At 58.6% G+C, this 23,665-nt stretch overlaps 1 protein-coding gene across 3 annotated transcripts; it reads right to left on the bottom strand.

Annotated features, from left to right (window-relative positions):
- Positions 1-2,684: 2,684 nt before the first annotated feature.
- Positions 2,685-23,265, bottom strand: TOP3B (DNA topoisomerase III beta). 3 transcript variants are annotated; one of them, XM_077160251.1, is made up of 18 exons: positions 23,164-23,265; positions 19,389-19,566; positions 17,899-18,030; positions 16,537-16,643; positions 15,816-15,890; positions 14,182-14,378; positions 13,602-13,758; positions 13,249-13,362; positions 11,296-11,386; positions 9,984-10,138; positions 9,785-9,890; positions 9,083-9,229; positions 8,816-8,989; positions 6,341-6,469; positions 5,719-5,868; positions 5,367-5,467; positions 4,609-4,810; positions 2,685-3,739 (listed from the first exon to the last, which is right to left on the bottom strand). In XM_077160251.1, the coding sequence occupies exons 2-18, from the start codon at positions 19,456-19,458 to the stop codon at positions 3,258-3,260; spliced, it is 2,589 nt and encodes an 862-aa protein (XP_077016366.1). In that variant the 5' UTR covers positions 19,459-19,566; positions 23,164-23,265; the 3' UTR covers positions 2,685-3,257. The 3 variants fall into 3 exon arrangements, with proteins under 3 accessions (XP_077016366.1, XP_077016367.1, XP_077016368.1); XM_077160252.1 differs by having other exon boundaries at positions 16,552-16,643; XM_077160253.1 differs by lacking the exon at positions 5,719-5,868.
- Positions 23,266-23,665: the final 400 nt, after the last annotated feature.

Genomic DNA, 23,665 nt, shown 5'->3' with positions numbered 1-23,665 from the left:
ACATCAGACAACGGACGATGATCTTTCCCAGGGGCTGCTAGAGCAGGGCAGGGAAAAAAGAACTTGACTCCATTGAGACCAAGGAGGCTGGCTTTTTTTTTTTTTTACATGGGCAGGCACCAGGAATCGAACCTGGGTCCTCTGGCATGGCAGGTGAGCATTCTTGCCTGCTGAGCCACTGTGGCCTGGCAGAGGCTGGCTTTTTGAGGGATGGGGGTGGGTGGGAGGAAAGCACTGGGAGATAGGGTGGTCACTGGGATGGGTGCTGATTTACTGAGGGGGCCTTAGCCATGGGGACTTCTTGGCTGGGAGTGTTCCCGTAGGCGGTGATTAGGTCTCTGGCTTTGGAGAGAGGAAGGGGGGAACAAAGGGACCAACTGCCTAGTTAGGGTCCCACTGGGTGGGCGAGGGGAAGGGGAAGTAGGGGGCGAAATCATTGTTGAAAATAGTTAAGGTCTGAAGTTGTCTTTTTCTTCCTTTCCTTTGTTCCCCTGCAGTCTGAGTTACTTTTCTCTGCAGTCCTAGAGCTGCAAGATGTCCTTCAAGGTGGTCAGGATAGGGGAGGAAGTGGGTCTGGGGACGGAAGTGGGTCTGGGCATGGGAGGGGAAAGATTGGTGGCTGTGTCAAGAGAAGGAAAAACAGCCTTGGTCAGGGAGAATCGGATTCCCTGCCTTCTCCAGGTTCTAAAGGCTGCCCGCATTTCTTGGCACACAGCCCCACCCTCCATCTTCAAAGCTGGGTCCTTCTCTCTCTGCCACCCTGCTGGTTGCTTCTTCTGATTCCCGCTTCCATTTTTTTTAATGAGTGGTTGTAGATTTGTGATGTAGAAAAATCATGCAAAATGTGCAGAGCTCCCATATGCCTTCCCCCACAATTCTCCCGATGACTAACATTTTGTTAGCGTGATACATTTGATACAGTTGATGAAAGACATTATTATAATTACACCATTAACTAGAGCCCATAGTTTGCAGGAGGGTTCACTCTTTGTGTTTCTTTCCACATTTCAGGGCCCTTGGGATTGTACCTGGCTAATCCAGTTTAACCTCCTATTTTAAGGTCAACTAATTGGCAACCTTAATTCCACCTGTAGCCTTGTATATGTTAATGTGTCCATCTTTATACCAATGCAGTTGTAAGGTTTATTTTTATATATCTGTGTTTATGAAGGAAGGGGCCCTCAGACGTCCTGCTGCCACCTGCCCTTCAGCTCCCCACACTGGCCTGTGTCCCTCCCAGAAATGCAGGTCTCTGGGCTGCCTTCTCAACAGGTGGGCTTGGGTGAAGTCAGGAGCCTAGACATCTAGTGCTTGGCAGAAGTGAAAGGAAATCATCTTTGGGGGGGACGAAGTGTCCAAAGGCTGGGACCCCTGAGCAGACAAAGCGGGGCTGGAGGGGAGGCCAGGAAGGGGACACTCGACCCCTCTTGCCCGCCCCTCCTGTACTGCAGTGCCAGCATGGTGACTCCAAGCAAGGCTTGAGGCCACTTCCCAGAGCCTGTGCTCTTGGGCATCTTCCTGAGCTTTATGTGAGCCTTGTTTTCTTCTCCAGCAAAATGGGATGAGCAGTGTGTCTCAGGGCTGGTGGGCAGCGGAAGCCTGCACTAGAGCCCAGGGCACCCAGTCCACTCAAGGTGGGAGGCTCGGGGATGACAGGCACTGCCACCAGGCTGCGGACTTGCCTCTTAGCGGCACGAGGCCCCCTCCCCATCCCAGCCCTGGCGCCTTGGGCAAGGATCCCCTTGCCAGGCCGAGCCCGGGGTCTCAGCCCTGGTTCCCCACCACCCTGCCCTGTCTGGACTCTCTTTGGCTTCCCAAATCTCTATTGTCCTTTGAAGCCTGCCCCATCCTCTCTGCTCCCTCCCTCACAGTGACACCACCTCCCCCCTCCCCCTTCCAGGATGCCAGGAGCCCCAGGAGGAAGTGCAGCCCTTGTGCAGCGGTGCTGCCCTCCCAAGGGGACAAGTGGGTCCCTCTTGGCAGCTGGTTGTTATCAAACAGCCTGGTCCCAGGGGTGGAGGGATTCCCATCTGCAGTGCCTTCTTTCTGTCCAGCAGCCCCGGAAACATGCAGGGAGCCTCCCCAGTGTCAATGTGTACCAGGATAGCAAGGTTACAAGCCTGGGGCTCTGTTGAGGAGTCTGTGTCCAGACCCATAGTTGGGCGAGCAGCCAGGCCCTACTGCCATGTGCCTGGGGGCGGCGCGGGAGGCAGCCCCTGACCCCCAGTGGCCCAAAGCTCCTGGTCTCTCTGCTTACTGTTTCTGCGGTTGTGTTTTGAGTGGGGCTGTTTGCTACTGGCGATTTCAAAGTCTCCCAGGAAGGCGGATTCCACCGCTGAGAAAGCCAAGGCACCAGAGGCATCAGAAAATGATATTCCCTCTTTACTGTGGGCCCTGCTTGTGGCTGCAGCTTTGGGGCATTCCCAGACAGGAAGGTGTGGGTGGGCCTAAGGCCCCAGGACCTCCTGGGATCCCCAGAGCCCACCCTAGACTTGGGACCCCCAGGCACTCAGGCTCAGAGCCAGGTCTTCTTGGGCCCTCTGTGCATGCCCCATGCCCCCACCCCCTAAAAATGTGGTCAGTGCACTGGACCTGACTTGGGAAGGGGAGGCGGGGCACAGCCTTCCTGAGAGCCCAACTCCTCAGATATGCTTCCCAGGAGAGATTTCCTGTGGGGCGGGTGAGAGGGATGTCCTGGGTTTCTTTAATAAACAGTTTTAGTTAGGGAATCTACCAGAGCTTTAAAAGTTCCAGCGTGAAGAGTGTCCCCAGAACGGCTGTCATCATTGCATGGCGAGGGCTGCGCAGGGTTACTGCCCCAGGGCCGTGGCACATACAGGACGGAGGGAGAGAGCGGGAGGAGGCGTGCCTGGTGCAGGTGCTGAGGGGGGCAGCCCCACCGGCTGCCAGGAGCCCTGTGGCCTCTGGCCATTTCCTAACCTTTGCACCCCTAGCGCCTCTCCCCCAACAGAAGTGCTGGTCCAGCCCACCCCAGAGACAGAGCAGGCTTGCTTAGGCGCACAGGGCCGGGCCGGCTGGGGAGCAGCCTGTCCGCAGAGCTGGGGAGCGGCTATGGGGCCGAGGGGCTCATGGGGAGGGGCAGCCTCCCAGCCCACCTGGTGTTCTTGGCTGCAGCCCCGCCCTCCCTGGGCACCGGCTGCGTCCCCCCCCCCCCGCCCCGAAGGGCCGGGAGGAGAGGAGGGGTGCCATGAGGTGGGAAAGGGGGAAAGGCATTTGTTTTAATGGCCTCAGGGTCATCACACAAAGTAGGCGGCCAGGGCTGACATCTTGTCCTTGGGCCGCCGGGGGGTGGCCCTGCCCATCGGCCTCCGACCCCGGCCGCGGCCCCGGCCCTGCCTGCGCCCGGGTCCTCCGCGGTGCATAGGGTGGCAGGCGGCCGCGTGCTTCAGCTCCACCAGCTCCTGGAAGACCGGATCGCAGAAGACACAGCCTGTGTGCTGTGTCTCATCACCGGGCAGCGGGGACTTGGCCTTGTTGAAGTCCACGTCCAGCAGCGCAGCCTCGCAGGTGGCACAGGTGTCGGCGGCCACACGCACGCGGTGCGCGTTCTCGAAGCAGTGCGCTACCACGTTGCAGCGGTTGCAGGCCACCTTCCATTTGGGGCCCGAGGTGGGGTCGAGCACCAGCACGCCGCTCTCGCACTCCACGCACTGGCCGATGCCCAGCAGGCTCAGCGAGTGCGGGCAGCTGGGGTGCGTGCACTCGTTGCAGCCCATGCCTGTGGGGCGCGCGTGCGCAGGAGAATGGGCTCAGGACGTGCAGCCCCGCCACTGGGCTGCCCACGCCCTCGCTACCCCGCGCCCGCCCACTGTCGGCCCTGCAGCCCCCCACCCTCCTCTTCACCCCAGCAGGAAACACTCTTCTCTACCTCCTTCTGGGGGAAAGCCCTTTGCTCACACCTGGACTCAGGCAAGGCTCGGCCAGGACAAACACCCCCTCCAGGAAGCCCATCAGGCTGACTTCAGCTAAAGCCACAGGTCCTCCACTTGCCCAGCTCCATGTGGCCCTCCTGTCCCTGGTTACACGGGAGCGTCAGCTGCTCTGGAAGCGGCTGGAGGACAGGGACAGCCTACTCCTACTCGCGCTCCTGGCAGCTGCCTGCACACCCATGGCATGTGGGCAAATGCCTCCCTCCCTCTGCGCCCCATTCCTCGTGTGCAATATGGGATGATGACACCCCTAAGGGGGACATGGGGCTTTTAAAGAGGTGGCCCCGCTGTGGGAGACCAGGCAGAGCCCTGTGCCCACCTTCAGACTCTAGCTTGGCACTCTCTATTGTTTGGGCACTCAGTCTGGGCACATGTCCCCTACTCTCCAGCCAGAAGCCCCAGTGCGAGAAAACAGCCACTAGAGAGCAGACCCCATGTTGGCAGATGCCACAAAGCTGCTGCTTCTCTGTCAACCCAGATGGGGAGTGATACAGTACCTCCTGCCCAGACTGGACTGACTGCCCGATCAGGAGAGAAGCTGTTAGACCAAATGGCTGGCAGATGCCTGCACCAGGACCCTAGAGAGCCCCAGTTCTGCCTCCGCTCCAGGGGGTTCCCAAGGGTTGGGGATTGCCTGCCACCCTGGGGCAGCACTCACCCTTCTTCATGTCTCTGAAGGGCGGGTGGTTGTAGCAGTAGGGGCACAGTGGGTAGCTCTTGCCCCGAGAGCCCGAAGACCATAGGACCAGCTCAAAGTCGTCCAGTGGGCAGCGGAGCTCCTTGTAGAGCTTGATGGTGCCGTTCTGGGGCAGCGTGTACGTGTCATCACAGTGGGAGCAGTGCAGGCGGCTCGGCTTGGCCTGCAGCAACGCAGGGAGACACAGGGCTGGGGCCTCCCCACCTACCCGCCTCGCCAGCTCCCCAGAGGATGCCCCAGAGGAACTGGGCAGGCCAACTCGGCACCTGCCGCCCTCCCAGCACTGACCACCCAGACAAGGCTCCCCAGGTGTGCCAGGTCCTGGCCCCAGGCGTGGCCCCAGGCAATTCTAAAATCCTTCCCGTGAGTGAGCATGTGGGACAACAAGCGGCACGGGGTTAGGAAGAGGGGCCACGTGTGTGCGTGGTTTGGCAGCTGTGTGTTCCTGGGCAAAGGGGAAATTGCAGGTGTGTGTTAACAAGGCTGCTTTAGGCCTCCCAGTCATTTCTGTGGGGCAACCAGGAAAAGCAGTAACTTCCTGGGCGACCAAAGACAAAGCAGAGGCCTAAAGAGACTGACAGGACTTGCCTAAATCTGCAGCAAGGGCCCTGCAGGCAGAGGGATGGCCACGGTGCTGCCCCTCGGCTCTCCCCACCCCTGCCCACTCCCACCCTGCTCTCCACCCACCTGCCCCCTCCCCTGGCCTGCTCCCCACCCACCTGGATGTACTTCATGAACCGGTGGCACTTCCCGCACCTGGACAGGGGCTTGCCCGTGGCCGCCAGGGGTGAGAAAGACACCTCCATCAACTCGTCCATGCCTGAAAGCAAAGGAAGCCCTGGAGAATGACTGCCACCCCAAGGCTGGAGGTGGCGGGAGGTGGGGTGGGGCGGTTCCCGGGATGGTGTTCGGGTGCCATGCAGGGTCAGAGTGCTGCTCCGTGGCTGACGGATGCCCCAGAGGAACTGGGCAGGCCAAGGGGGCCGGAAGAGGATCCCAGTGTGAGTATGCCTTCCAGGGGACCATAACCGCGGCTCCCTGGGCCAAGGGGCAAGAAGGACACAGCCACACCTGCAATGGAGTCGACGAAGTAGTGGAACTTCCTCTTGAAGATGTCCAGGGCATGCCCCAGCACCTGCTGGTAGTCGGCCTTGCCCTGGGCGATCAGGTTCAGCTGCTTCTCGACCGCACTGCGGATGGTGGGCAGCACCAGCTCCGCGTCTGCCGGCACAAGGGCGGGGCGCTGCAACGCAGGGATGCGGGGGGCTGCACCCCGCCCCACCTCCATGCCCGCCTGGCCTGCAGCCTCCTCTGGGCTGGGCGCCCCAAGACAGGCAGTCCAGGCTGACCCCACGGCGGTCACCAGCAGGCTGGCCCATAGCTGGGCCAGCATCGGGGACAAGCTCCTGGCCGTCCTCAGGCCAGCCCTGTACCCTCTGCCCCAGGACCCCACGGGGCCTCCCAGGACAGAGCAGAGACCAGCACCACACGCCAGACCCCCGGTGGGCCAGGAACCCTCCCTGCCCCATTGGGTTCCCTTGCACATGCCCACTAGTGCATCACACACCCTCAGCACCACTCTTACAGGTCCTGGGGGTCTGGCGCTGAGCCCTTGAGGGGGAACAGAGGGGCGGCTCCCTGCAGGGCCGAGGCCCACCTGGAGATGGCTGCCAGGAGGGTGGGGCCGACTCACCGATCTTGTAGTAGCCATGCACCAGGACAATGCCGAGATTGGTGGGGCGCAGCCGCCGCCCGGTCTCCACGGTGACATAATTCCGCTGGCAGATGTTGTTGATGTGCACGGGGATGCTGGCATCCGTCCCTGCAACGTGCCACCCACTGAGCCCCAGCTCTCCTGCCTGCGCAGGCCCCCGGGGGAGGGGGAGGGCACCAGGCACCCTGCTTTTACATGCCGAATCTGAGGGCGGCCCTCATGGCACTGGATGTGACCCCCACCTTGCAGGCGAGGACCTGGAGGTGCAGGGAGGCCGGGGAGCACAGCTGAGGTCACACAGCCTGCTCGGGCCGGCTCCTGGGTTGGCCCACAGTCAGGGTCCATGTGAGCTCATGGACCTGCACAGTAGCTCTTTCCCAACCAGGCCCATCCCCTTCCAGAACACACAAGGCTCTCACACCTCTGTGCCCACCTTTCCTTTACTCCCTCATGCTTGGGCAAGGCCAGTGGCTTCTGAAGCCCTGCTCCCGCCTCTGCCCAAGCATCCACCGCGGCCGCCGAGACCAGGTCCCCTGGGCACCTCAGGGCCCTCACACTCACACTGCTGGCTGTGTCAGTGCCCAGGGTCGAACATTCTAGAGAGGACGGCCAATCCAGGGCAGACCCAAACGGCCCCTCCCTCACCATGCATGGACATCAGTGCCACCTTGGCTGTTTTTTAACACCACAAGGCCCTGTGCCTTTTGCCATGTGCTCGGGCAGCCACAAATACATGGCCGTGCAGCCCATTTCACCATCTCGCCTGTGAGGCCATCACAGACAAGCTGCCAGATGTCCACCCAGAGGGCACGGCCACCGATCCACTCAGCCAGGCACTTCATAATCACTGAAGGGCTGACAACCCTAGGTCTCACTGACCCAGGAAGCTGAGCCAGGGCTGAGGGTGCAGCATGCCTTCCCCAGAGGCTGACGATGCCCACCCCAGAACCACACCCACGGAGGGTGATGGGCCTCCAGGGGTTCAAACAAACACCCCTTTACTGTTTCCATGGTCCCTACAGTCTAGAGACCAGAGGCCACATAAGCCAGAGCGCTAGAAGGGACGACTCCATTTCCACACTTGTCCAAAGGAAAGCTGCTGTGAGGACCTCTTGATAGCACCGCCATGGCCTGGACACAGGCTGTCCCACCATGAGCAGTCAAAGGCAGAATTCAGAGCTGGAGGCCTCTGTGTACGGCTCCTGGGCTGTCCTTGGCACTGTGCTAGAACAGGAGCCACCCTGAAACCTGTTCCTGCAAATAAAGCTCCACGGGAACGCTCCTCTGCACACACACCAGGCAATGCATGCGGGCACAACCCCTTCCGGCCCCAGCTGCTACCAACCCACTGCCTGCCTGCTGCCCCGCCTCTTTCCAGGGTCCCTCCTGATTGCACTGTGGCCTCACAGTCCCCAGGAGAGCCCCAACTGCTTCTCCACCCCAAAAGCTTTTTTCTTAAAGAAGACAGATTTGAAGATAGGGCAATCCCGGCTAGGACTGCGTTAGTCAAGGGGACAAAAAGAAATGAGTTTCTTGCATATTTGCCATAAACACACCTGTTCATTCCCTCCCAAATCAACTCTGAGGGAGAACTTCACAAGTGAAGTGAGCAGGGCTCAGAGGCCAAGGTGCCCAACAGGCCACGTGGCTCATAGGCACAAGGCTGTGTGAGCAGTCTGGAGGCTCCAAGAAAACATCACGCCCACTGCTGCCCTGGGCATCTGCAGGCCGCCTGTCCCCCACACTGCTCGGCCGTTGGGGCCCCTGAGTCCCCCCTTGAGCATTTTTGCCACAGCCCTGGGTGGCAGCAATAGCTGCCCCATCACCAGGGCCATCGCTGCCTTTTGTCTGGACCACTGTGTAGGGCGGATGCACGTGCTGCAGGTGTGAAGTGCTGTCTCAACAGGCAGGGCGCCCCATCACAAGGGAGGCCCGCACAGGCTCCCAGGAGCAGACCAGAGCTAGGCTCCCAAGCTGCAGGGGCCTCATTGGGACCTGCTGGACTGAAGCTAAAGGAGAGAACCCAGGTATGTGGCCTCGCGGCCCCGCTGGATCCATGGCTCTCCAGGGTTTGTCACCTGGGGGCGTCTGGGTGGCCAGGACCAAGTGTTAGGGCCGGACAGTGCTGCTGAGCAAGTGCCGGGAAGGGAGACCCATGCCCTGTGAGGCATGTGTTTCAGTGCCCTGTCTGCTCTGAATGGCAGGTTGTGGCTCCCTGTCACCTGACTATGTGACAGGCTGGTTATGTGGAACTGGGGGCTCTGACCTGACTTCAGAAGCATGCCAGCCCTGCAGTGCCCAACGGGGCAGTGGGGGGCCCTTGTCGCGAGGGGCTGCCACAGAGGCCGGGCTAGCTCCCTGGATACGCCCCAGGACCCCGCTCCCAGACACTGGCCTGCAGGCACCACTGCCCCCACCCCTTCAGGAGATGAGGGTCCCAGTGGGCACACCCACCAATGCCATGCTTCTCCATGAGTGTGATGAGTTCAGCCTCCGTCAGGTAGTCGGGAGGGCTGGTCTGCTTCTCCAGCATTTTCACCTCACTGATGGGGAAGGCATCGCCCCGCTGGCAGGAAGGCAGGCTCTCCTCTAGGGGCACACTCTGCCAAGGCATGATCTCCGTGAAGCCTGCATGAATACACCACTGTCTGCTCGGGCCCAGATGCAGCCCCTGCCTGCCCGGTTCAAGGGGATTAGGTGAGGGTGGGGCCCGCACTTTACCTGGGGAGAGAACGGTCCTCCCAGAGCAGGAGAAGCGCTCAGGCCCGATCCGAAAGGAAATGCTGCTCTGCAGGTACTTGCAGTCGGCGCTGACCGTGGCAATGAAGTGGCGTGTGATGTACTCATACAGGCGCCAGGCATCGCCACCTGCAAGGGGGCAAGAATGGTCAGCCCATGCCCTGCACAAGGGCCCTCATGGCTGTAAGCCTTTCCTGTCCCGCCTCACTGTGTGGACACACCCTGTCCCTGTCCCGTCTCACCGTGTGGACGCAACCTGTCCCTGTCCTGTCTCACCGTGTGGATGCACCCCATCCCTATCCCATCTCACCGTGTGGACGCACCCCGTCCTTGTCCTGTCTCACTGTGTGGACGCACCCCGTCCCACTCAAGCTCAGAATGTGCAGAGTGATGCCTGTCCCCATCCCAGTATGTCCCGTGCAGAGCCGCCTTCTCCCAGCACATGCACGGCCTCTGGCCAGGGGTGAGGTGGGAAGGGTTTGCTGTCCTCAGGCCCTGCAATTCCCACCTGTGTCCTGTCCCCCCAAAGCCCTCTGACCTGCCACCTGGCCCCACTGCCCCAGGACCTTTGCGTGTGCCTGCCTGCACTCACCCAGCTGCCTGCTGTACCCAGGCCCTGCCTGTCCCAAGGTGATGGGCACAAAGCCTGAGGAGGGTGTGTGTTTGGGAGGGGGGCAGCGATACCTAATTCGGCCTCCGTGGCAGCTCTCATGGGGGTGATTGGGGGGTGGTCCCCTGCATCATGGCCTTTCCGGGGACGGTTTATGCCTTCTGCCAGCAGCTGCTTCACCTGGGGGGAAAAGACGAGGCCCATGTGAGTGCAGGTCACAAAGCTGGAGCTGGAGCTCAGGCCCCTGGCCGGGACCCCAGCAGGCCCACTCACCGTGTCAGCCCAGTAGGGATGGCTGGCCTGCTGCCGCAGCGGGCCCTTCAGGTCAAAGTTCTCTGGGTAGTGGGTGGTCTCAGTCCGCGGGTAGCTGATGTAGCCCTGTGTGTAGAGCCGTTCTGCCGTCTGCATGGCGTGCTGTGGACCCAGGCCTGCGGGGGCAGGTGGTGTCAGCTGGCCTGGGGCGTGTGGGGCCTGGGTGGGAAGGGCGCTGCTGCTGTCTGGGCAGCTGCAGGGTGGGGCCTCCAGGGGTGCCCTGTCCTCACAGAACCCCCAAGTCTGTTGGGGATTGAGTAGTGGGCCCCCAAGCATTAATTCCCTACAAATGGGATCTTTGAAGGTCCTACTGGCCCAGGAAGGGTCTTAATCCTCTAAGCCAGGCAGAGGAAGGGTGGCAGCAGCAGGACTGAGGAGAAGTGGGGCACCAAGTAATGAGGGTGGCTGGAAGCCCCACTTGAACACTGTAGGTTTTGGAGGAGGCAGGGCCTGCAGCCTCCAAAGCTGTGAAGCAGGAAGTTCCCACCGCTAAGCTGGCCACTGTGTGGCATCTGGCACAGCGACCCTGGCATATGGATGGCAACAAGGGGACGGGGGTACATCCACCTGCTCTGCCCGACAGTGGAGGCTGGCACGGCCGGCTGTCAACCCTCACCACTGGCCCCCCCCCAGAGACCCTGCCACTCTCTCCCACAGGCCTTGGCTTCTGGAAGCAGGGGGGGCCACAGCAAGGCCCTAGAGCCACCAGGTGGTCCGAGCCAGGCCCTTCTCACCACGGAAGGGACGAGGCTGAACACCCCTATTCCAGCATGTTCTCAGCTAGCAGCAGAAGGGGCAGACGCCAGGATGTCCCTCTCACGGTGACTACATCACCACTGCTATTGCTAAAACGTGTACCTTACATCACAGACTATTACGGCCACCCAGAGACAGGACTGCCATGCACCCTTTATCTCAGGAGGCAACTAAGGCTCCAAAACAAGGAAGTGGCCGGGCTGGAACCTGGGCTACCCCTCAGCACCAGAGCTGGAACTTTCCTAGTTTACATGCCACTGAGGGCATCGCCTGGTGGGTGGGCCTTTCCGGCACCTTCCAAGTGCTTGCTCCTGCTGGAAGCAGTCTGTCCACCTGGCTCTATAAAGTGGCCAGTGTCTTCCCCACAAAGCTCAAAGAGGCTGCTGCGGGTTACCCAGCAACTCCCCACAGAATCCTCTCCTGCCGGTTTTCACCTGCTTCTCCCCAGACACCTCTGGAGGAATGCAATCTGTGTGCAGCCCACTTCCCTGCAAGCCCGTGTGCTGCCTGCCCATACCCAGAGAGGAGCTGGCCACGCGCAGCATCTCCACGGTGTTCAGGGCCAGTGGCCTCTGCTTGGCCTTCTCTTTCTTGCTGGTGGCCTCCACCTACAAGGTGGACGAGTGCAGTGAGCTTGTGGGGGAGAAGATGCCGCGCCAGGAGGTGCCAAGGTGTGTGGGTCTCCCCGTCTCTCAAGGTCACTCTTCCCAGCAGTCTAAAGACCTAAATGTTTATTCCAGGCTAGGGAGGGAAAAATAATGAAAATTCTTCCCTATGGAAAGAGAAATGGGGGAAAGAGTCAAGAGAAGGTGCTACACACTTGGAATCTTCCAGAAGGCAGAGTTAGGCAGAGCACAAAGAAGGGCTGGGGCTGGGGGTCTGCCACAGGAGGGGCCCCTCGCTGCCTGTGAGCGTGGTCAGCTGGGCCCATGAGGACTGCCATGTCCTCCAATTTCTCACAAGGAGCTGGAAGCCACAGTTTTTATGTGAAACCTCACACTTTTAAATGCTCGTGACTATTCTGACATGTTTGTAAAGACCATGGAGGCCGTGGGCTGCAGTCGGCTGGCACTTTCAACCGCTGGACTGAACAGCCGTCAGAAGAGAGAACCCTCTGCTTTGCCTGCAGCAAAATCAATCCAAACACCCCAGCCTGGCCCTTGCCTCGCCACGTGGGCCTGGCAAGGGCAGGGCCCTCCGGGCTCCAGACAGACAGACAGATGCGGGCTCTCATGCCCATCCAGATGATGGTGGGTGGGCGGCTGCCCAGGGCGAACTGCAGGTGGGCATAGCGTCCCTGGAGGAGGGCCCTAGGTGCTGTAAGCAAGGAGCAGCTTGAGAGGCAGCTCTGGGTGGTGAGCAACAGGGCACCCAAAGATGGCCTCAGGAGGGTAGGGTTAAAGGGGCCTGGCCACGCCCCACAGCCTCTGCAGGGCATTTGCTGTGATGACCACCGTGGGGGTTCATGGCTCCCACAAAACTACTCAAGCCATGAGCTGCGTTCCCGGGAGCACAAACCCTGGTGAACACGGTCTCTTTGAATATGAAGATGATTCAGAGTGTGGACTTGTTTATGAATAGGGTCTTCAAGATTCTAGTTAGGTGTGGCCCCACGGAACCCAGGGTGAGAGTGGGAAATTGGAGGCTGCCAGGGGAGACCCTATGACAGGAGGCAGACAAGCAGCTGAGGAGCCCCATGGACCACAGTAAGCCAGCACAGGAATGGCTCAGACTTTGGGGGAAGGCCCGGCCTTGCCAGTGCCTTGTCAGTGCACTTGCAACCTTCTGTACTGTGAGCCCATAAACGCGCATGAAGCTGCCCACTGTGGGGGGCACAGCAGCCCTGGCAAACTGAGACAGCCGTGGAACCACCCCACCTGTGCAGCCAGCCCCTCCCCAGGTCACCCCTCCCCTTCTAACACCCAAGTAGCATTTCCTCCCGTTCTGTAGAACCCTGGCTGGGGGACATGAGGGGACCAGAGGCCATGGGAGCTGACCCAGTTCAGAAGCCCCACCCTGAAAGTCACGCGCCTCTGGGTGAACAGGTCGATATGCACAGAAGTCCAGCCATCATCGTGGGCTGCAGGTGTCACAGAAAAAGGACAGCCATGTGACGTGGTGTCCTTGAGGAGGCAACACCCACCGGGTTGTGTGGGAAGGGGCCTGGTGTGTGTGTGTGTGTGTGTGTGTGTGTGTGTGCACGTGCGCATGCATGCGCACACACTTGTGTTTTTACCTGGTCCTGAGTAGGGATGCGATATACTGCTGCCAGTGCAGGACAGGACCCCCTCTGTGGGAGGTATCACAAGCACGGGTATGTGCGAGAGGAACCGCTCTTCTTCCCCAGACGTGTGTGTTTGAGGAAGGGGGAGTAAGACGTCCCCCTGTGTCACAAGCGATTCATCCAGCCAAAGGCTTCTGAGACCCCCTCCCAAGCTGAAGTATGACAGGGGTGAGCAGAGTGGCCCACCTGGGCTTCCTTCTCCAGCTTTGTTATGTTCAGAAACATCTGCGCAATCTCCCGATCAAACACTCTCACTCGGTCCCAGTCCAGGAGGAGAGTTCTGTCCTTGTCAGCGAGAACCTACAGGGAGCAGGACAGAAGGCACACCCGTGAGGGAAGCATCCAGCAGACAGGAGTCACAAGGTGGTGCAGGCAAGGGCCTCAGCACAGAGGAGCATGGTGAACATTAGTCAGTGCTTTGTTCATGTGATCATATGTGGAGGGGGGGAGGGGAAGGGAGGGGGAAGAGGGAGGACAGGTCACCAGAAGCCTCCCCCTGACCCTGGAAAGACCCAGCATGCTGAGAATGGAAAGCAGACCTTGGCCTGCAGCACCCAGTAGGTCTCTGGTCGAAAGGACTGGATTTTGTCATGTCTCTCCACACAGAAGCCGAGGGTCGGGGTCTGGCACGGCCCAAAGGAGATGAGAGAGCTGTCTAAGTCGCCGTATTTCCCCTGGAAATACTTAGTCTGAAACCTACAGGGTAATGCAGATGGGGGCCGAGGTGTTTTGGTCAGGCACTTCCTGGGATGCTCTTGTCCCAGGTGGGTGGAGTCCAGTGCCAGGCCAGGCACGGTGGGAGTGGGAGGGAGCAGAGGGCAGTGCGTGGGGCAGCCAGGATGCAGGCTGCCCTCACAGACGCAAGGGCAGTGCGGGGTCCCCAGGGGAGGACTGGCGTGGACGGGTGAGGTACAGGAGTGAGGAAGGGAGAGGGAAGGGCAGAAATTCCACGGCTGGGGAGCCAGCCCTGTGCGCTGTCCTCAAGTGGTGGTCCGAGTGACTGATGTCAGTCAAATGCCTGATCTTCTGGGGGTTGTTCCAAAGGCCGACACTCTGCCAATGCCCTGCTGCCCATGGGGAACCTGAGCACCTGGCCGAGGAGGTGGGGGAGTGCCCCACCTGGTGAAGGCGCAGCCGATGCGCAGGTCCAGCTCCTGGCGGGCATCCACCGAGAGCGCCTCGTTGTGGTCAGGCTCGCCCAGGCGGGCCATGGCATTGCAGATGTCGGTGTCCGTGATGGAACTGAACTTGGCCCGGAACACAGTCTTCTCGCCGCCGTGCGCCTTGTTCATGACGGGCAGGACGGCATCCAGGACCTGGGGGACGGGGGGCTCAGCGATTCTCCCGGGTGGGGGGCATCCACCTCCTTTCCCGGCTCTTGACCGTCACACCTGCCAGGCCCTCCCTGCTCGCCGCCTCGCTCCAGGGGCCTCTGACTCTTCACAGCCCCCACGGGGCTTCCTTTCCTGCCAGCTACAAAGGACCCAGAATACCCAGAATACCGTTCCTTCTTGCTCCTGCCCCTCCGGCCACACATGCTTTCCTCTTACTCCTGCCCCATCCCCACCTGGCTAGGCACACTACTGCCCGGGAGGCGAGGGACCTTGTAGGGGCCCAATTCCCCCTACTTACCCCACCCTCACCCCCCGGCACAGCAGCAGCCCGCGTTCACTTAGTGCCTGGGCTCTGAGGGTGTTGCAAGCCCCAGGGAGAGCTGGGGCCACGAAGGCACAAGTGCAGCCCCGTAAGGAGTCATAGCTCCTGGGGCAGCAGCCGGGAAACGAGGGTGGGCATCCTGCAGAGGGAGGAAGGCTGCAGTACGCTGAATGCTGGACCCAAGAAAAAGCACATTCTTGACACTAACCCCCAACCCTGCAGCTGAAAAGTGTTTGTAACCGGAACCTTGTGAAGATGTACTGGTGAGTGAGGGTGGGGCCAGCCAAGCGAGGGTGGCCTTAGTCAGCGCTGCCAAGGCCTCAGAGGGGCCAGGAGCTATAGTCGTGGAAACCAGAGGGGCAGACACAGGACAGGAAGATAGGGCAGCGACACAAACCCAGGGGTCTGAGGACGGCGGCAAGCCAGTCCTAAAGTACCAAGGACAGGACCAGGCAGGGCCCTGCCGATGCCCCGACTTTGGACTGCTGGCCTCCAAGGTTGTGCGGCTGTAACTGCTGGCAGCTAAGCAAACACCTGTCCCAGTAACCTGGAGACGGGGGAAGGGCTGCAGGGTGTGCGCAGGGAGGAGATGAGTGAACTGCAGGGCAGCAGTGGGCCCTGGTTGGCCCCAGACCTCTGCAACTCGCCCATATGCATCTCCCTCACCTTCCCTTGGCCCTAGAAGGTTCTACATTCACTCATGCGATGGCTGAGGTGACATCCCCAGCCGATGCAGTGACACTTAATCACACTGAGTAAAGCCCTGTGCATTTGTTTTTTTTTAATCTTTTTTTGTTTGCTGCAGGGCGGGGGTCCTGTTTCATTCTTTTTCCATGTGACTATCCTATTACTGCAGCACCATTTGTTGGATTTTGTTTTGGGGGAGGGGGGGAGTGCACGGACTGCATGGCAGGCGAGAATTCTACCATCGAGCTACCCTTGCACCCCCAGCCTGAGTGATTTTAAAGCACCAAGAGGACTTCCAAACTAGAGGAGGAAAGGGACTTTTACTCTACCACGGCTGATCCCCCAGTGCAGCCCAGGACAGTGTGGGAGGCGGCAGTGCAGGCTGGGGGATGGCGTGGCGACCCACTCACTTCAAAGCAGATGTTCTCCCCTTCCTTGTCACAGTCCAGCCACAGCACGACGTAGTCACAGCCTCTGCCCTCCACCTGCCACACGATAGCCCGTCACTGCACCTGCCCCAGGTACAAGCCCCACGAGGCCACCAGGCTTGCTTCCAGCGGCAGCCCCCACCCCCAAACAGACCAGAGCCCCCTCCAGGGCTTCTACATTGTAGGGCTGCCATTAGGCTGCCTGAAGCACGCAGAAAAGAAGTCAGTTTAGAATCACTGTTTTCCTGGGTGAAAAATTGTCAACTTTGACATGATCTTAACTCTGGGAAAAAACGTGCAGGAAAATGGCTGAAAGGAGCCTGGAGGCTCACAGTTGTCTTGGGAAGTGTGACCACAAATAGCTTATTCTTTCTCTTCCAGTTTCTGGTTTTCTGCCATGAGCAAGTAGTTTTAAAATTAGAAAAAACAAGCTCTTGTTTAAGAACGGGCCCTACTGTCCAGGCCTGCAGGAGAGCAGGGCCAGGCAGACAGGTCTGAAGGGGTCTGGGGCCAGTGGGGCAGGGCAGGAGCAGTGGTAGAAGGACGAAGCAGTGGGGACTGCAGGGCGTAGGCCTCACTTTCTGAGACGCAGGGAGGGGCTCAGAGATCGCAGACCCCGACATGCTTGGCAGGGGCGGCTGTCGGTGCAGGGGCCAGAGGGCCCACCCGCCCCAGGCCCAGCCCAGGCCCAGCACCCACCCACCTGCAGGAACTTCACCATGTTCAGCTTGGGGTTTGCCTCCTTCTTCTCGGTCGGGGCCTGGCTGAACAGCTCTGCAGGGTCCACTTTGTCCCACTTGTTATACTTCCCTGCAAAGCACAGCCACCAGGACACGTGGTCAGCCTGCATGGTGTGGGAGGCTGTGCTGCCCCACGCCCCACACTAGGAGGACGGTGGTGTGGCCCTGCTGTACAAAGGAGCAAAAGGGAGGCTTGGGGGAAGGCAGGTCCACGGTGGCCCAGTGGCCAGAGGCAGAGTGGGGAGTGAGTCCGGATCTCTGGGAAAGGGCCTGCTGTGCCTGCTGCCTTCCACTCTGCTACTGAGTGCCCACTGCACCTCCCAGCCCTCTGTGGGAGCCCAGGGAATCGGGCAGGGGCTGCTCTTCACAGCCTCCCTTTTGGCACTTTCCACCCAGCTGTAGGCGCCACTGCTCAAGCCGGCTTACCCAGCCAGAGCACCTAATCCCGCCACGTGGGCCTGTCTTCACCTCCAGCCCACCCCAGCACCTGGCCTGGCACACGGAGGCACTCGGCTGGTCTCCACAGAGGACCAATGTTTTGGGCTTCCCATACCACGACCCACCACTTGTCTACTGAAGGCTTGGTTCTGGCATCCTTTCAGGCCCCATCCTCAACAGAGGGTCTGACAGAGTCGAGTTCAAATCCTGCCTCCCTGCCTGCTGGGATGACACCCCTTGGGGCCCACGGCCTCGCATGTACCCCCAGTGCTGCCACCATCACCACAGTTGCCACCAAGCATCACAAACCACCCTGAGGCCCTCCCCGGGGGAAGCCCTCTGCCCTCGTGGCCACATGGGATCATTGAACATCCCTGAGGGGCAGGTGGCACCATGGGACAGGCAGAAGCTCAGGGGGAGCCCCAGCCCTGGTCACAGAGCACAGCATGTGTCAGGGCCGAGGTGGGACTGTGGCCAGCCCACGGCACTGCACGTTGGCCCAGTGGGAAGCATCTGCAGGCTGGCTGACACCGACCCTTCCAAGGGAAAGCCCAGGGGATAGCAAGGTAATGAGGACAGCCACCAGGTAGCTACTTGGCAGGAGCAGCAGCCCCCTCGGGATGCCCACACGGCCCAGGCCCCTCTCTTGAAGCCCCACTTCCTCTGTCCATAGGGGGCTCACTGAAGCCAGGCAAGGACTGAGGAGGTGCAGGTGAGACAGGGACCCTGGGGCGCCGGGCTCCAACACCCGGCTTCTTGGGTGCCTCCCCCGGGGGGCCCTGTGTCCCTGACACATGGTCTGCTGGCCTCAGGCTCGTGGGTGCTGGAGACTGCTCTACTGGCATGGTCCTGGGCGGACCGGAAGGCAGGCTGGGGAGGGGGCTCACCCAGGAAATCCAGGGTCATCACGTGGCCACAGACGGAGGTCATCTTGAAGTGGACCGGGTGGCCAGCAAAGGTCCCGGGGTACTCGTGCACTGAGCACGCTCCGTTCAGCCCTTTGTGTGAAGACATGTTCCCTAGGGAGGGGACACAGCACTGGTGGCAGCTCCCGCCAGCTGGGGCCACGCGGGCACCCTGGGGCTGGACGCTGCTTGTGGGGGGGCCTGAGCCCTCCTCCCCGGAGTGGCCACCCAGCCACTGAGGGCCTGGAGGTGTCTAGGGGTTCTCCGGAAAACACCACCTGTCAGCACCTCACAAGAGTGCACTGGCAAGGCACGGGCCCAGACCAGCTGGGGGCAGGAAGGCATCCTCTCGAAACACTCTTCAGAGAGCGGACATGGGGGATGGTACTGGGAAGGAGCAGGTGCTCGAGGAGCAGGATGTATACAACCTGCTCTCAAGTGTTTAGAAATCAGATAACAGGCAGGCAGGCAGAGAGAGTGACAGACAACAGGCAGCAAAATGTCACAAGCTGGTAAATCTGAGAATCTGGGTGGGTGGGTGTTGGAGTTCTCTGTATAGATTTTGTATTTTCTGTGCAACTGTCCTCTAAGTTTGAAATTAGTTCAAAGTACGGCAGATGCCCCCTGGCTCCTTCTCCTCATTTCTTCCTGCACTCTGCCTTGCTTCCTTTGATCCCGAATGCCAAAGTTACCAGGCACAACCTAACGGTCAGCCCCGGGGGGCCCTCTCACCCTGCCCACCGACGACCCTGACCGCAGCTCCCCAGCCCAAGGGGTCCGGGTACCAACCTCTTGGGCCCCACCCCATGACCTCTCAGACCCCTCCACTAGGATCTCCTCCTCGTACCTGCTGGACCCAGGTGGGGCCAAGGTGGCTCTGCCATTTCTGGGTACCCAGCATGTAAACATCCTATTTGGAGGGAACCCCAAGATCAGAGGGGATGCAGGAGCCCACAAAGCACAGCTGGGGCCAGAGTGGCAGTGGGGGCTGGAGAGCTGCTTTCCCCGCTTCTTGGTGTCTCGGGAGTGTCTGTGACACGCGGTGCAGGGGCTGCCACTGTGGCAGAGGGAAGGGTCCAGAGGCCCATGGCAAGTGGCCCGTGAGGAGGACACCAGTGGCACTAGCCTAGTCAGACTGTGACTGTGGCAGTCGTGGCTGCCTCTCCTTCCTTCCAATGATTCCTTTTTCCACCTAAGGCAGTCAGTGCTGCTGTCTGTGGCTTGTGACCTGTGACCCTGACAGAACAGCACCCTGACCTGCCTGCACCTCCTGCTGGCCTTTAGGCTGCACCTTGTTGCTTTATCACAGTCCTGCACCTCTGGTAACCAGGTGCCTTGCTAACACCTGCTGGCCTGAATGGAATCCACTCCACCTGGGGGTGCGGGAGAGCATACTTGGGGAAAAGGAAGAGTTCAACGGCCATGCCCTCAGAGCAAAACGGCAAAGGAAGCATAGAGCTGGGCATCCCTACCTCGAGAGAGGATTTTGGCAATGGACTGTGCCAAGGAAGGTTTTTCTGCCACCATGAACACAGTTTTCATCTTTCCTCAGGCTGTCAGGGCCCGCAGCCCTCACACTGAGGGCTCAGGAAACAGCAGGGGAAAGGCTCCGAAACTGCTCTTCTGCAGCTGAACACTGCTGTCACACTCCTAAAGAGAAGAAAAGACTCTTAGAAAACAGCAAGGCTTCCAACGGAACCCGTACCACTAACTGCGAAGCACAATAAACACAGTCTTCAAGACATGTGTGGTACCACAAGTGCCCAGGCCAACCGGACTGGCTGAGAGAGGACCCCAGTAACTCGGCTTCCCTATGGGGGATGGAGGGGGCCCCAATGATCTAGGGCAAACGTGTCCCCAGATGGTGCGAGAAAGGCATGGGGCCTCTGGACCTGGACTGATGGGCCCCCAGCCCTGGCCCTGCCTGCCCACCTCCGAGCAGACTCCTGCAGAGAGGAAAGGACAGCCGCAGCCTCTCCTTCCAGGCATTGGTCCCACCTGCCTCTGAGAGCAGCCCCTCCACCCCGGCTGAGTGTTAGGATGCCCTGGGACATGTTACAAAATGCAGATGCACAGGCCGGGCGCCCCAGCTGGTCCTAAAGCACTCGGGCCTGGGAACTATGGGCCAGAGGAGTGCTCAGCAGAGCCCACAGGGCTCTTTGAGGGGCCTGGTCTCCTGCCTACACCCCTACTCCCTCTTTCTCAGTAGGCCATGTTTTGGCCAAACTGAAATGGGCACCAGTATTGAAAGAGCAAGGACATTTTCAAGCCTCCACACCTGTCTTCCCATTGCTTGGAACACACCGCCAAGCTTGAAGGATGCAGCTTGATGGGCTGAGGGCCCAGCTCATGCATTAATTCTTTTTTAACAATTCCCCATACCCAGTGGCAGGGTAAACCATTGTGTCCCATGCCCCATGATTCTCAGGATGGACTATCAAAACCTGCTGCACATTACGCCACAGTTAGTTACCGCTTTGTCTCCTGAGAGGCTGTGTCTGAAGTACTGTTGGCAATTGCTCCAGCCAACTCTATGCCTAATATATAACATTTAATACCTGCTGGCTGAGTAAAGCAAATCTAAGAACCTTCCTGTCTTTTGGGTCATTATAAATATAGGAGCATATGAAAAAGATGGGTATCGGGAGAACTGGGAAACTGACTGGAAAATAAAATTAAGTTAGACTTCTATTTCACACCCTTCCATCAGATCAGATTCCACACCTAGCAAAGACTGAAGTGGAAAACAAAACAAAACAAAACAGGAAGAAAACACGAACTGTCAAATTAATCGCAATATGGAATAAAAAATTTTAAAAGAACCAAAAAATTAAGTACTTCAAAACTCAGAACCATCTCTTCATGTTTAAAAGCATTTGGTTTCCTGTTTTCTCAACAGTCTTTCCAAAATTTACCCACTGTTTTCAGAACAATTGTTGTCTTACTGGTTTCTAGGCACCTCTATATAAAGAGGAAATTAGTCCGTTTGTGATATGACGTCCAACAACACATAAAAGGAAAGCAAACTAGAGCCAAGATAAGACTGTACTCATCTCACAAGCAAAGATCCAAAGTCTCAGCCCACATTGTATACGAGGGTGTGGGAAAACAGGCAAACTGAAACCTATTTGGTAGCACTTAAATTGGGGCAACGTGTATGTGGAACAACTTGGCACTATCTCCCAAAAGCACTGCTTTAGTTTCCTGGCTGCTACAATGAACACCACGCAATGGGTTGGCTTAAATAACAGGAATTTATTGGCTCACAGTGTTGAGTCTAGGGGAAGTCTAAAATCATGGCATCAGCAAGGCTCTGCTTTCTCTCCTACAGCTGAGGTGTCCTGGAGCTGGCTGGGTGTCGAGAGGTTATCCTGGAGGTTATTCTTATGCATTCTACAGATAGTTCTTTTTAGTTTATGGTGTATTGGAGTGGCTGGAGGGAAGTACCTGAAACTGTTGAACTGCGTTCCAATAGCCTTGACTCTTGAAGATGACTGTGTAACTATATAGCTTTTATAATGAATAAAAAATATGGATAAAATATAAACAAATAGGGGCATCAAAGGTTAAAATAAATTCGGTAGATGGAAATACTATTATTGGTCAAGGAGAGGGAGGGGTAAGGGGTATGGTACAGCGGGATAGGGGGGCTGGCAAAAAGACATGCATTTGCTCTGCGAATGCTAAAGGGGGTCGTATCAGCCAGGTAAATCCCAAATGTGGGCATACACACACTCACACGTGCTTGTTTACAAAAAGCAGAGCATCTGAGTACTGCTCAAAAGAAACAGTTTGAAATCTGAGGGACCAGGATCTGGAGGTCAGGCTGTGAGAGCTTCCTGCTGACCATTTACATTTCAGGGCAGTGTATATAGATATGGGACTGATGAGAAAGAACAAAGACAAACACATTTAAAAATAAAGACAAAATAAAGTGAAACCAGAAGAACAAAGGAGGGCTGGGAACGAGGCCCTTCAGGAAAGAAGCCCAATCAGACACCTTTCCTTGGGGGGCTTCACTAGTCCTCATGATTTCTCCTGGTGACTTGCTTTGGGCCTGTCAACCTGCTCCTTGCTGTCCCAGACTGTATGACCACAATGAAATCTGTTTACTTTGAATGAGAAAGTCACCTTGAATAAAACAGTAAATTGCTTTTTTTCCCCCTAAAGCAAATACTTTAGGGATATCCCCACAAAATACACAGTCACCCCGAAGTATAAAACTAAGATCAGGTGGCTGTGCTGACGCCTCTCCCAACCCGGATAGACACTGCAACCTTGCTCCCACCGCCATGCCGTGTGCACCCCATGCCTGGGACCTCCTCACGCCTGTGAGCAAAACACTCCTGGGTGTGTGCCTCCAGACATCTGCCTAGGATGCTGAGCTCAACTGTCACTTCTTCCCAGATGTCTTTTGCTCTGACGCCTCCCAAAATTTGGGAGCCCAGGAGTGAGGCTGTAAAAGACTCCCCTTCTCTCACCCAGAGAAGCCAGAAGCCAGAGAGGAAATGTGGCAACAAATGGGAAAGATTGTTCTGGGAGGGCTTCTGAGGTTCCCATCCCCCTTAAAAGTTGGAAAAAAGTTTCATCCTAAAACGCTTCCTTGGAGTCTCTCATTCCTGTATCACACCAGTAGCCAGCCCAGGTGAGCATCCAGTATGTTCTTTGGGAGACCCTATCTCTAGACACAGAACAAGCTTCTCCTCTGTACTAGGCATGCTGTAATGTAATCTTGCCAACAACCCTGGAAGGTAAGTGCCCTAACTTTTTTGGCTCAGAACAATTCAAACTACTGCCAGGTGAAGTTCTTGTCCCAAGGCCTCTCTAAAGGTCTTGGAACCCCAGGGCAGACTCGCAGGATCCGCCTCTCACATTCGATTTCCAAAGGTGGAAGCAACAGAGGCAAGAGGCCACCCCCATTCTTTTCGCCCTGGGGTCCCCTACGGCCCTCCCGGCCTCTACTACGGACTGCAGGTCAGAGCAGTGCCTGAGCGCCTTCGAGTCCCACTCCCGGCCCAGGAGGCGGCGAGTGGACGTGGGGCAGTCCCGACCTGGGCCTGATCTTTGTCACGCCTGCCTGAGCCTCAGTTTCCCTCAGACCCCACCCCAAAGAGCGCAGGACCGGGATCACCCAAAGCAAGAGGCGGCGAGAAGGCAAAGACCCCACCCGGGGGACTCAGGCCTCGGGCCAAGCGCCCCAAGGAGGCCCGCGCTTCCCGCGGCCCGGGCCGGGCGCCCGCCGCTCACCCACAGCGCCACCGCGGCTCTACCACGGACTCGGGCTCCCACGCCGGCAACGGGGACCGCCATCGACTCCCCCACTTCCGGTTCCGGCCCCCTCCGGCGTCCTCGCATCTGCCTTCCGGTGCCCGCACGTGCGGGACCGCACAGGTTCCGCAGCGAGTGCGTTCCGGGAGCCTGGGCGGATTGGGGTCTTCCAGGCTGTGGTTGCAAGATGTCCTCAAACCCACCTCCCATTTTCCCCCAACCCTCTACTCACGTTCCTCCCCGCCGCGATCCGCAAGGGAGTCCCTAAATCCGCCACCCTGACCCCTCTGCTGAAATCTGTGGGGGGCGGGGGGAGGGTCCCCAGACCCTTCCCTGCACCTATCAACCTGTTTAATGGCAGTAATCACAATCAGCATTACAGTGGGTGTGGAATAACCAGGAGAAGCGCATACTGTTAAGGATTGAAACAATTTGAAACTATAGGCGCCTTAACCAGGACCATTCCAGCCAATCCTAAAGA

Source organism: Tamandua tetradactyla, chromosome 5 (assembly GCF_023851605.1).
Source record: "Tamandua tetradactyla isolate mTamTet1 chromosome 5, mTamTet1.pri, whole genome shotgun sequence".
NCBI classification, from domain to species: domain Eukaryota; kingdom Metazoa; phylum Chordata; class Mammalia; order Pilosa; family Myrmecophagidae; genus Tamandua; species Tamandua tetradactyla.
The sequence above is the reverse complement of the archived record's forward strand: the minus strand, read 5'-3'. Positions and strand labels throughout refer to the sequence as shown.